Source organism: Asparagus officinalis, chromosome 3 (assembly GCF_001876935.1).
Source record: "Asparagus officinalis chromosome 3, Aspof.V1, whole genome shotgun sequence".
In the NCBI taxonomy this organism is placed as follows: domain Eukaryota; kingdom Viridiplantae; phylum Streptophyta; class Magnoliopsida; order Asparagales; family Asparagaceae; genus Asparagus; species Asparagus officinalis.
Genome location: NC_033796.1, coordinates 15409618 through 15423796, shown reverse-complemented (window position 1 = coordinate 15423796; position 14179 = coordinate 15409618). Strand labels below are relative to the sequence as shown.

Here is a 14179-nt window from a genome sequence, read left to right as displayed (position 1 = left end):
ATTTTGACTTGAGACTTTCTTCACAACCCTGGCATGCATGGCTGAAACTACGAAGACATCTTAAACATGACAATATTAGATAAATTTATCCTGAGGCCAAAGATTCAAAGCTAATAAGCATGTCGTTTGTTTATTATATTTCTTGTAAAATCTGATAACTCATGGTAAGATCTCTTTGTGTGTTTGATTTCTACGCATGATGAATAGCCTTAAAGAATGTCAACATTCATAAAGGTTATCAATTTGATAAAACACCTCAAAGGAACTGTACTAAAGATTTTAGCATCTTATTTCCATTATTTATGACTAGCTAGAAGGTTCCAGATTTTTATTGATTGATACACAAATTCTTCTTTGGATATTGACTGATTTATAGCTTAATGTTTTCTTATTAAGCAATTAAGAAGAGTGCACAGGAAGTAAAATCCTGAGCGTGAAGATAAGTGTATAGCTGAACCTGTGTTACACTAATACTTCATAGAGGAGAATGCCCATGCACTCTATATTTTCAATGTAACTAACACTATTTTAAAAAGCCTCCGCCTAGGCGGAACCTTGGCCTCCTAACTAGCGCTTAGCGCCTAGGTGGTGCCTAGGCTGCCCACCTAGGTTTTGGGAGTGTTTAGGGGTGCATTGTCTGCTTACGTAGACTGCATCCTTTAGGTCTTGATTGTGATTTTCTGTGTTGCAGACTCCACGTCCTCCAACCTTCTTCAAACTCCTTTAACCTCCAAATATGAGCATCTCCACTATCTCCTCCGACCTTCAGCAAAACTTTCTCGACCACAACTTAAATGAAGAAAGAAATCCGCCTAGTTTTACCTAAGCTTTCTATAACATTAACATTTACTATCAATTATTATGATTAAAAAATAAAAAAAGAAAATTTCCTAGGCTCTAGGTGACGGGTCTAACGCTTAAGCCTCCTAGTGCTTTCTATAACATTGTTAGTTATTATTTTGGCTATTTAGTATTTAAGTATGCATGATTTATTGTGGATCTAGGATTGCTGTCTATTTCTTTTTTACAAATTTAAATGAATTTAATACATATTTTTATCAATTGGTATAATTAAATAATTTTAAAAATAGCCAAATGCCTAGGCGCCGCCTAGGCGTTGGCTCAAACGCCTAGTCCACGTAGTGCCTTTTGTAACATTGGTAACTGAATATCTTGATACTTGAATACTTAGCGGATATTACCCCAAAAATTATAACCTATTCTGGATGTATTAAGATAGGTAATAGTCGTATGGCGTGAATGATTGTGCTTTCAACTAAACTGAAATTGTAGATGCTTTTATACAATTCATCCAATTTTTTTAATTTTTTGAATAAGAGATGGAAAAAGTAAAAAACTGTGCAGACTAGCATTTATTTTTAAGACTTAGAATTGAATCATGTTATCTGGATTAAGTGTTTCAGTCATCTGGTTTGGTGATGCATGTCCATGTGCTTGTATCATTTCATATTCATACGATCTTCTGTTTAAATTTCTGCACCCTTCTAATGGTCTAGGGCTAAATGGAGGTTGTAGAAATTTGTTGTGGTGTTTGCGATTACGAGCAAGCGATTGACCTTGTAAAATGACTCTTCTCTTCTTGTTGTCTGTGGAATATTTTTGCGATAACCTGTGGCGAAATTTAAATCATATGGTTATTGCCCTTAGGGGAAAAAAGGGAGATGATTTTTCAAAATGGAACTATAAGCACGTTACGCAGGATTTTACTTAAGCTGAATCTTCCCCTTCTTGTTTACATGGTGCTTTTCTTTAACATGCTTTGCGACAATGCTCAAGACATTGGATTAGTTGATGTTAAAGAAAGATATGGGGATTACACTTCACAACTCTTAATGTTTAGACAAGAAACCAATCAAGTAGAACATACTCAACTCTATAATTAATTCCCGTAGCTTAGGTGAATTATTTGCATAGTCACGCTGCATACCCTTCTATGCTTTGTCATTTAAGTATTGTCTCTGAATTGGTTTTTTTTGTTTACTCCAATTGTACTACATTGGTTTTCTTTTAAGTTCCTTAGAATGATCTGCCTGGCACACAGATTGCAGTGGCTCTTGCGGTTGCAGCAATACCTGAAGGACTTCCTGCTGTTGTGACAACGTGAGTACTCATTGTAGTTGTCAATCATAATCTTAATTCTATCACATTATTTCTTTGGTAAATTTGATCTAATTAGTGCATTATTATTAGTTTGATAAATGGGTCATGCTTTTATTATTATTTTTTAATAAATGTAGTTGTGTTCTGTATTTATTTGATTTTTTGTGTTTAGTTCTATAGCAAGTTCTCAATCTTGCTTCAGCACTTTAATTCATTGGCCATGTTCTCAAAATTTCCAAGCCATCTGCTGTGGAGAGCAATGATTTTATATATGTCGTATATGTACAATAATTATTCTGTGAAACCTGCATAGTAATTGTGTTATATAATGCTTATTGACCAGAGGAGAAAAAATTGGAGCTAGATTAGATGTTTGTTCAAAATACTTGAGGTATTTACATTAATATTATCAAAACAGAAACAATGAGTGGAATTCAGTTTCTGGTGCATTCCGAGTGATATTACAGCATAAATTAATCAGTGGTGCCATCACAAATTGATGCATAATTTCTGAAGCTGGTAAGTGACTGTGCGATGTTAAGTGATGGTAGTTTCTTGATTAATTAAAGGCAAGCTTTTCAAAATGCTCATAAGAAAAGGCCATTTTTGTTTTCAAGCTGTTAAGAACAGTCATGAGGGAAAGATTGAAAGCACTGGCAAGGATCAATCTTAATGGTTGGAAAGGTAAGTTACATCTGAGTGATTGAAGTTAGGAGTTGCTAGGATCAAGGTTATGGTGATGTCTATGGATAAGAAACTAAGATGGTCACGGGTTGTGAGGAGTTGATGACCACCAATGGAAAGGTTATTGCATTTTTTCATAATGTTCATGCAAAGACAAGAAGGAAACCTATATAACATGAAATACAAACACTTAGAAAACTGGAAGAATCTGTTCAATATATGGCATTTGTTTTGATATGAATGATTGATGCAGTGAAATTCATGAGGCTCCATAAATAAATAGCTAATAAAACAACAAAAGGTGGTTGTGACAACTCTTTACTTTAATGTAAATGAACAACTTGTCTATTGACAAATGACATTATAAATAATAAATTGCTACACATTTATGAAAAATTTGGAAAATTGTATGATTTATTTCTTCCATGGAGATTTGGAATGTTGGACTTTAAAATGGATCCAATAACTAATCATATAAGAGTTCAGCTTTACTGCAATACCTCAAGTTTTTGCTGTGGTTATATTGTAGCTTAATGCTTCAAAAATGTTTGTAACTATTTATTTATTTATTTTTAATTTACATAAACATTGTGATGGAACCTGAAAGGGGATTCCGATCTGAAGTTGAGTTTTCTTGAGTAGCAGGGGCTGTCATCTTTAGTGGAGAATGGCTGGGTGGTTAGTTATCTTTAGGGTTGTATCTGGTAATTAGAGTGCTGTTTGGGGCTGCTAGCAAAGATGAGGGGTGATGTTTTGATTCTGGTGGCTGAGGAAAAAGAAACAGGGAAGGTGGACGGTGTCTGCAGTTGCTGCATGCTAAAGAACATAGGAAGAAAAGAGGTTTGAGTGGCTAGGACATAAATGAGGAGATGGTTATGTGGAGATGAAAAATAAAGATAAATAAATACATATAAGGTTTTGGGCTTCATACCCCTAGATAAATCATTTACACAGTCTAGCATTCTAAAGAAAACAACCAATTCACATGCTTATAAAGATTTCTTAAAACTCATAATCTTCATTAATGAAGGTGTAGTCCTGATGTAGGATGACACATATTTATTGTAGAGAAAGCATCTAATCACTAAATGAAATAAATCAAAATCCTAATCTGATCAAAAGCTAACGAAATTAAAAGTTGCAATCAAATAAAAGTATAAAACCAACGAATTAGAAGGAAATATCAAAACCAAATCCTAAATAAGTCCTTATTGAAGTCCAATATCACGTAGAATAAAATCAAATCCGACCAAAGGACGATAGATCCCAATAAATGCTAATCGCATCAGATCTACGGTCCATGATCGTTCTGCATCACATTGTGTTCATTATATTGTTGAACTACTGTTGAAGACTTAATACCTTGTCTATTTAACTTGTGGATGCGTGTTTAGCTATGTTTTGTTATCATTCACCTAGTTGTCATTCATTGACTTCCAATGCTGTGATCCATATGGTCTTTTTTGGTTTTAAACGTTTCTAACTTACACCACCTTCTTAATATCTACTTTTCTTCAACTAGGTGTTTAGCTCTGGGAACCAAAAGAATGGCACGGCTAAATGCAATTGTTAGGTCATTGCCATCAGTGGAGACATTAGGCTGTACAACAGTAATTTGCAGTGACAAAACAGGCACTCTCACCACTAACATGATGTCTGTATCAAAGGTGAGTGACCACAATCCAGAATTCATGTTTTATAGTATTCTCGATATTGTTTATTTGCTTTATAATTTATTGATAGAACATAGTATTGCATAACATGAGGATAACCATACAAGTGTGCTCAGTCATTAGTTATTAGGGGTTTTTGCCTTTAAACCCAAAGCTTTCCCCCCATTTATTTGTAAACCCACTTACTTTTATTGACACCTATACCCAAAAAACTTTCACTTTTCATCTTTAAGCCCAAAATATCAAATGAATACTATTTTGTATACATTATTTATAAAAAGGAATTAGAAACACCAAAATGCCCTTGTCTTTCTACCCTTGCTTGCCCATACTCCATTCTTCTCCTTTTTGCTCTCCGCTCTCTTATCCCCTTTGTTTGCTCCTCCCTCTACCCTCTCCACCGTCCCCTCCTCCCTCTCCTCTGCCGTCTCATCCCTTTCCCCCGCAGTCTCATCCCTCTCTCTCCCCCTGTGTCCCGTCTCCTCTAATTCCTCTTCTTTTTCTCTGAGACATACATCTTAAGTTGCTATACTTACAGCTTATGTTGTCATGCTTAAAACTTAAGTTGCTATACTTAAAACTTAAGTTGCTATACTTACAGTTTAAGGTGTTATACTTACAGTTTAAGTTGGTGTACTTACATCTTAAGCTGTAATGTTTATTTAATATTTTGTCCTCAAGTATCCGTTCTTTGTACAAGCTTATCAGTTAACATGTTTTTGCTATAAGTCAGCTTGATATATATGCCCTACGGGAGTTCTTTCCCTTCAACTCCCATGCTTTTTGTTGTTTTTTATTATAATTTTCAAATGGTATATGTGTTATCAGGGAGAAAGCCAAAAGATCAGTAGGGGCCAAAATTAGTCTCATGTTAGCACAGGTTAAACTTCTAAGTCGAAGAAATTTCTGGAACTGACATTAATCTGCAACAAATTTAGCAAAGAGTTCACAATGTATATTGTCGATGGGTAACAAAATATTGAAACATCATATTTTTTGGACATTGAACAGATCATAAGCAAGCTTCTGTGGTTGACATTATACAATGTTAGGAAAGTTCTATCCAGATGACGTAGATCTATTAGTTTTATATGTTTCTAGTAGTACATTTGCACCCATCTGTTAACAATGAGTGGAGTACTACTATTATACAACCTACAAATTGCAAAAATGTGTGGATGAAGTGTCAGAATCATCAAAAATTAAAAATATTGTGCTGAATCGATTGGATATTAATAATTGAAAGTCCATGCATTTCTAACTAGTTGGCTTATTTCTAGTTGATTCCTTTATTATTGATTATGTGTGGATGATTAAGTTAGCTTTTATTGAGATATTATTGTTTCTTGTCTGATGAGAAGAAAGGAAGACATTATTATGTTCTCATGGTGGTTGATTTTATAACCCATTTAATGCAAATCAGATCTTTTTTCTTTCTTCTTTCAATATCTTTTAGATCTGTGTTGTTCGGTCTGTGCATCGTGGTCCTATCACCAGTGATTACACTGTTAGTGGAACAACATTTGCGCCGGAAGGATTGATTTTTGATACTGAAGGCATTCAGGTGTGTTGAATTTCTATTTTTAGATAATCAAATAAATTATGTGCTGCATGTTGTTTGGTCACAGGTTGTCATAGTTTTGTCAAATATATTTGCAGGAGAAGTTGTATTACTTGCTGATTTCTGTTTGATGGGGCGAAACATTTTCCTTTTCTGTATGAACTATAGGGGGCTTTGCACAGGACCATACTGAACTTTATAAATAAGATAGTCCTCTTGAACTTCCAAAAGTCAACTACATCCTCTGAAGCATAGGAAAATCTCATAAATGTTGTTAATGGTTAGGGTACTAACTTTGAATTATGACTAATGAAAATTTGTAATCAAAAAGTGGAATGAGGCACATTAATGTGGGAGAACAAGACACGAAACCAGTCACATTGTTTTCGTTGAATTTTAATTTTTTTCCCTATTTATTTGTATACATCAAAAAGTGTGGTATAGCAATAACCCTTTATTACATTGAAAATTAATTTTGAAGTGACAATTTGTGCAGTATTCCCAATGCAACCAGAAGACTTTGATTTCTTTCTAAAAATTGAAGAAATAAAAAAGACCTCTGCATGATAGACTATCGACAGTTTCCTTTGTATATAAGAAGGCAGAGGTATCAAGTGTCATAGTCGACTGTCAATTTGTTAGCAAGAATACAATCCTTAGTTGTTTACTATTACTGTTGTTGTGAAATCATCAAAATGAAGTTTTATAGGGGTATGCTGTTCAAGATCAGATGCTTGGACCAATGGAAGAAAAATTGATAAATGGGATTCTCGAAGCTCCTTGATGTTGTGTCTATTAAACGGATCATATATAAACAAATTATTGTTATGCCAGCAGACACTCCAAAATATACTATAGTAGCTGCATATTTAATGTATAGATTTAGATCATTTTGATGATCTTGCTTTGCAATTTATGCAAGTAGGTCGATTGTTTTAATATTTGGTTCATACATAAAATTACGTTCGCATAGAGAATTAACTTCTCTCATATTTTGAATATTTTGATTACCATTGGTCTAACGATTCTTAAATAATTTTTCTTTCTGGATGAACTTGAGTAGACATCAATCTTTTAATATTTTGATTATAAGTTTTCATAATTTCAAAGAAAAGAGCTTCGAGATTTTATTCTAGTTTGTAGGTAATTCTATTACAATTACAACAACAACTTCATTATTAAAGCCTTTATCCTAAATGTTTGAGGTTAGCAACATGAATCCTATTCTTCGATTCCATTCTATTATGGGACATCTCCTTCGTTAAGTTAAACATAATCATACCATTGTTAATTGCTTCCAACTAAGTTCTTTTAGGCCTGCTTCTAGATCTTCTAGTCCCATTAACTGTACTGCTATCACTTTTCCTAACCGATGCACTAAGTGGTCTCCGTTGTAGATGACCAAACCATCTTAGTCGATTCTCTCTTATTTCATCCTCAATCGAAGTAACCTCTAATTTACTACGGAAACACTCATTTTTTATCCTATTTTTAGTGTATACCCACAAGACCATTGCAACATCTTCATTTATGCTATACTTATTTTTTACACATATTATTTTTTAATTGTCCAACAACTCTGACCCATAAAGTATTGTTGGTCTTATAACCGTTCTATAGAATTTTTCCTTAAGGTTCATTAATATTCTATGATAATATAAGACTTTCAAAGCACTTCTCCATTTCAACCATTTCGATTTGATTCGATGAACAACATCATCCTTAATTTCACCATCATGCCAAATGATTGATCCTACATAGTAAAAATGATTACTTTTAGATATTTCTTGACCCTCCATATGTACAATAGGTTTTTTTTCTTTTTTTTCTTTTATTAAAAATGCACTCCATATATTCTGTTTTTATTCTACTAATTCTAAAATCTTTAGATTCAAGAGCTTGTCTTCATCTTTTTTACTTTAGAATTTATACATTTTCTAGTTTTTCGTCAACTAACACTATATCATTTACAAATAACATACACCATGGGGTTTCATCTTGAATGTGCCTAGTAAGTTGATCAATAAGTAATGCAAAAAGATAAGGAGTTGAACCCGACTCTTGGTGTAAACCTATAGTAATAGGAAACAAGTTAGTCTCTCCATCATTAGTTCTTACTCTAGTTGTTACTATATCATATATATCTTTAATCATATCAATACACACACACACATACTAGATACATGTTTTTTCTATAACCCACCATATTGCCTCTCTAGGCACTTTATCATAAGCTTTTTCTAGATCTATGAAAATCATATGTAGATCCTTTCTCTTTTCTCTATATCTCTCCATCAACCGTCTCAAAATATGTATAGGTTCCATAGTTAACCTCTCGGGCATAAAATCAAATTGATTTTCAAATACACTTGTCTCATTTCTTAGTCTTTACTCAATTATTCTTTCTCAAAGTTTCATAGTATGACTCATGAGCTTTGTACCATGATAATTTTGACAACTTTGTATATCTCATTTATTCTTATATATCGTTATCAAAATACTAATCATCCACTTATTAGGCGTCCTTTTTGTCTCGATAATCTTATTAAATAATTTTTAAACATCTTAAGTCTATATCTCTAAGACATTTCTAAACTTCAATAGTGATACCATTCAGTTCTATGGTTCTTCCACTTTTCACCGTCTTTAGGTCATCTTTAACCTCACTAATCCTAATTTTTTGACAATATCTATAGTTTTTATCATTCATTATGTGGCCAAGTTCTCTATGTTGCTCACTTGTTTGGTTATTATTAAACAATTTATGAAAGTAACTCCTACATCTCTATTTTATTTCCCTATCTATTATTAGAACTCTTTGATCTTCGCTTTTAATACACTTTTACCTAAATCCCTACTCTTCCTTTCTCTAACATTAGCAAGTTTATATATATCTCTTTCTCGCCCTCCTTAGATTCTAACTTATTGTAAAAATTCTCATCAGACTTGTATTTAGTCTCACTAACTACTCTTTTTGCTTCCTTCTTCAATAGCCTATATTTCTTCAAGTTTTTCTTACTCCTATGCTTTTGTCACTCGTTATATAATATTTTCTTCTCTCTAATTGTCTTTTGTACATCCTCATTCCACTTCTAACTTTTCTTACCATCTAATCTACAACCTTTGGATTTTCCTAGTATATTTTTAGCCACCTTCTTAATACACGGAGATATGCTATTCCACATAATATTAGTCTCGTTATTCATATTTCATATATCTTTCGTCAATATCTTATTTTTAAAATGCATTAAATTCTCTCCCTTTTAAGTTTTACCATTTAGTTTTTTGTCTCTTGTTTATGTTATTTTTTTTACTCCACTTCTAGATAGACATGTCTAATACCATCAACCCATGTTGTGTAGTTAACCTCTCTCCTAGTATAATTTACAATTTTTACATATTAACCTATCCACCTTTCTACTAGGGAAAAAGTCTATTTGACTACTATTATATCCACTTTTAAAGGTTATTAAGTGTTCATCATTTTTTCTAAATTGTGTATTTGTTATTATCAAATTATACGATGCTGCAAACTCTCAATTGTGTAGTTGCTATTATCAAATCATACGATCCTGCAAATTTGGGTACGCAATTCCCTAGGCCCCCCTCGAACTGTTGAACACTTCATGCGAAACCAATTCCGGTACATTTATGAACCGATTCCTTTCGATACACGAATTGGTTCCCCAAAATTAGCGTATCGCTTACTGTATATGAGGGGACAAAAGTTGATTTACAAGTTTGTATTCATGCACATGTGCAAAGATTTTTTTTATATGTTTCGATAATATCACTAAAAGTATTCTTTTAGTAAGTGGAAATTATCCAAAGTTAATAACTAATTCTAGATCACTATTGCTTTAGCTAAGATATATATTGAGACAAGACAAGACAATAAATTATCAATATGAGTGAATGACTTTATTGCAACTGACAAAATAGCTATGTTAAATAAAACATGAAATGAAATGATCATCTCAATAAAAACTATGTGAAAAGAAAAAAAGTTTTAAAAAAATGAACTCTAAAGAATAGAAAAAGAATTGACTTGATATGCATGAGACATTCTTGAAATAGAGAACAAATTTCTTTAAAAAAACATAATTCAAAAAAGAAGAAGAGAAGAGAAGGAGCTTAGATGGAATTGTTTGGACTCGAAATTAGCAGAAGACGCACTAGATGTTAAGGGACAAAAAGTTGCAAAATAGAAACAAATTATTAAGAGGCTGCCTAATATTCACTATTTTTAGTTTTATGAATTCCAAAAACTATAAAAATGAAGTATTGAAGTATTTTATATGAAAAAAATTATTAAGAGGCTGTCTAATATTTACTGTTTTTAGTTTTATAGTTTATATTTTTTACTATACACTTTGAAAAATGATAAGCGTACCAGAAAAAATTACATTGTATCCTATATTGAACTTACGCATTAAAGCAAGCTACCCCTGTCGAATCCAGAATTTCAAAGTCTCGAATTGCGTACCCGAATTTGTAAGATGACCCACTACGTAGTGCGAACCATGTAACTATGCTTTATCCTCTTAATGTACTTTGGTTTAGCATGAGAATAGGAATTACTCGATATGAAGAAAGAAGAAGATTACAATAAATATTAGACAGCCTCTTGGATTATCTCTTCTGCTAGGGCACTAACAATTTCCTCCTTTATGCACTACGTGGTGCGAACCATGTAACTATGCTTTATCCTCTTAATGTATTTTGTTTATCCACTATCCTCTTAATGTATATTAGACAGCCTCCTTTATCCTCTTAATGTATTTTGTTTATCCACTACGTAGTGCGAACCATGTAACTATGCTTTATCCTCTTGGATTATCTCTTCTGCTAGGGCACTAACAGTTTCCTCCTTTATGCAGCTAGAGTTTCCTGCCCAGTTTCCTTGTCTTCTTCACATAGCGATGTGTTCAGCTCTTTGCAATGAGTCTACATTGCAATACAATCCAGATAAAAGAAATTATGAAAAAATTGGCGAGTCAACTGAAGTTGCTTTGCGAGTGCTAGTTGAAAAGGTCAGTCATTGGAGAATTTTTTGAAATAGACCAATTCACAAACTTAATTACCAAAATCAACCTGGTTGAAATTTATTTATCAAACTTAACCAATTTTCAACCACATTTATTTATCAAACTTAACCAACTTTAAACCACATTTGCATGGCGCTGAAAGTTGGTCAATTTTGAAAAAAAAAAACTACCTTCGAGAGCCTATGGGATTGGCAATCCTGTGTAATTAGTGGGCTAAGCTAACCACATGGGATTGGCAATCCTGTAGACTTAATTGTCACTCTAAAAATCACAGATAACCTATCCCGTGATATTTCGTTCATCACCAAGCTCCACGGGATTGTCAATTCCATGGAGCTTTTGTAATTAGTTTTCAAATCTCCGCTAGCTCCGATTCGAAACCCTAGCTAGAAAAGTGAAGCAAGGAGCAAACGTGCAGCTCTCTTGACTCCCATCCCGATCTCACTGATTTTATTGTAAGTCTCTCCCCTCTGTCAAAACCCTAGCTTTTTCACTTGAAACGGTGAGTTCGATACTTTGATTGGTAGCTATCTGATCGTCATATCCTTAAATTAGGCTTGTGTTGATTAACTATTGCTGCTGCTGAGATTTTCCTTTTCTGGGTTCTCTCTGTTTATGGTGCCGTTTCGGAGTAAGAGAGTAATGGACACACCCTCTTTTGATGTTCACAGGGCGGAATCTTCTGATCAGCATTGATGGAACAGATTAAATTAGGAATCCTGTGGAGCTCTATGGGACTGTGGGTCTTCTAGAGTTAAAAAATATTTTCAACACTACACGAGATTTGAGATCCCATGGAGTTTAACAATCTGCTAATCACACGGGATTGGCAATCCCGTATGATTAGCGTAGGCCATGAATCTTACGGGATTGACAATCCTGTAGAGGTCAAAAGCAATCTTTTTCAAAATGGACGATGTCTCGGTACACATTGTTGGTGTGGCTGAAACTTGGTCGATTTGAATAAATAAATGTGCAGTTAGTCGATTTTGGTAATAAAAGTTGTGATTTGGTCTATTTCAAAATTTCTCCTTAGTCATTTCATGCAATCATTATATGTACAAGAAAGTTCTAGTTCTTTCATTAAGAATATGTTGCAGGGAGTTCTATTTATATTAATCTCTGTCAGGTCGGCCTTCCTGGTTTTGATTCTATGCCTTCAGCTCTGAATATGCTGAGTAAGCATGAGCGTGCATCATACTGCAACCGATATTGGGAACATCAGTTCAAAAAGGTCTGTCTTCTCTTAGCTAAATTATTAGATTGTAAACAATATGACAATAGTTTGATCAATGCCATGCTATTTTTAACCCATATTTGAAGTTGTGCTCATGCTTCTTTTTTCATTCTATAATGTGAAGGTCATCCAGTAGGTTCAATCAGGTTTTTCTTTTGCTTGTTTCTAAAATGAAATCACCAAATTCTATTAGCTGAAATTATGTAATTTCATATAATACTTCACTATTTTTATGATCGACTTCATGTGTAGTATTCTGTTCTAATTTCTGAGATTCACAGTACCTTTTATGTTTCTTTATTCAATTTATTCACGTATGGTTTATCAAGTAAAGCGTGCAATTGATATTCATTAAATGATTTAGTCGTCATCTGCGTGATCCAAAAGTATGTAGTGGATATTTTTTAAGCTCATATGGTAAATTATTGTTTGTAGACTTCATGAGCCACAATAATATTATTAGAAACTATGTTCTATGCATGCACCATGATAGTTTGTTCTTGTGCCAGTTTTACAGATTATGTAGTTATTACTTATCAGGCCCTTTATGAAGCCAATTTGACCCAAATCAGATATGAGTCTCTCCAGAATACATATCTTTCGAGTCATGTTTATCTTTTTGGACTTGGTAGCCAACTAGGTTACCGGACACTTCCTTTGGGCTCCTGTATCCTTGTCTGACACTTCCCATATCCATGCCTATGTCAAACACTACTTGGACACTTCTTGGAAATATACATACATTTTATTCAGACATGTACTCAATTATATATACCCGTTTTAGTTTGAAACACTCATGGTACAATTCTTGGATGCATATCTTACACTTCATTCAATTTCTGCAACTCGTTGGACTCATGTCAGGTTTGGCCCATACCCAGTTCATAAGTATGATTTTTAAAGAGTCGTTTGGGTATCTAGTTAAAAAAGAAACGGTTTTTCAATTTGTAATCCACTCAATAATACAGGCATAAAAATGTTAAGGCATTTTAGTTCTCATACATGTGTATGAAAAAATATCAATCTTATAAATTATTAATTCCAATATATATATATATATATATATATATATATATAGACACACACACACACACACACACCCATATCCTACCTTTTACAAATTTGCCATGTCTCATATCCCCATCCGTTTGCGTGTCTGTACCTGCATGCATAACTGTGCAACATAGGTAGCCAATGTGATGGACCTATTGAGCTATGAATTTTTTTCATGGATGTGTCTTAACATAACCCTGTCAGAAAAATTGGATTCTTGCATCATATTTAAGGAAGAAAAAAGATTTTTTCCCTGATCCTAGGATACTATCTAGAATTCAGTCATGCAAAATGATGGCAGAAAATGATCTGTGCTGATTCACCTTCAGTCCTAGCTAACCATAATGCTGAAGTTTACCATATATCTCAACAGTTCTCTTCTACATTCTGAATTTTTTTTCCACATTTCAAGTTTGTATTCCATGAAGAAACATGATTCTAATTTCTGTCCTTTTATTTCTAACATGTCTATTGGAAGGGCGGTCTATCTAGATTGCAAATACTCCTGTATTCTTCTATCCTGAAGTCTCTCACTTAATGACCCGTTCTTTTCTAATCTTTTACTATGATACCTCTATCAGTAGCAATAACATCTTTGGCCTATGAGAGGCCATATTATATCTTATCAATGCAATTATTATCATCTTACTGTTAATAATGTTGTATTCTTCACCCAAATTGATTTCTTCAATTCCTAATGCTTACTATGTAAACTAGGACATTACTATTATTTCACTCCATTCTTGTTGTACAATATCTCTTAAGGTTAAAGGATTAGTTGAAACAAATTGTTGAAATATTG

The 14179-nt window shown here is 33.4% G+C and overlaps 1 protein-coding gene across 2 annotated transcripts in view; it reads left to right on the top strand.

Annotated features, from left to right (window-relative positions):
* Positions 1 to 14179, top strand: part of LOC109833144 (calcium-transporting ATPase 3, endoplasmic reticulum-type) — an 82999-nt gene that overhangs the window by 35772 nt on the left and 33048 nt on the right. For both annotated transcript variants that reach the window (XM_020400705.1, XM_020400706.1), the window contains exons 16-20: positions 2063 to 2121; positions 4328 to 4472; positions 5935 to 6042; positions 10920 to 11072; positions 12217 to 12321. In XM_020400705.1, the coding sequence (XP_020256294.1) occupies positions 2063 to 2121; positions 4328 to 4472; positions 5935 to 6042; positions 10920 to 11072; positions 12217 to 12321 (570 nt within the window). The remainder of the gene's footprint in view (positions 1 to 2062; positions 2122 to 4327; positions 4473 to 5934; positions 6043 to 10919; positions 11073 to 12216; positions 12322 to 14179) is intronic.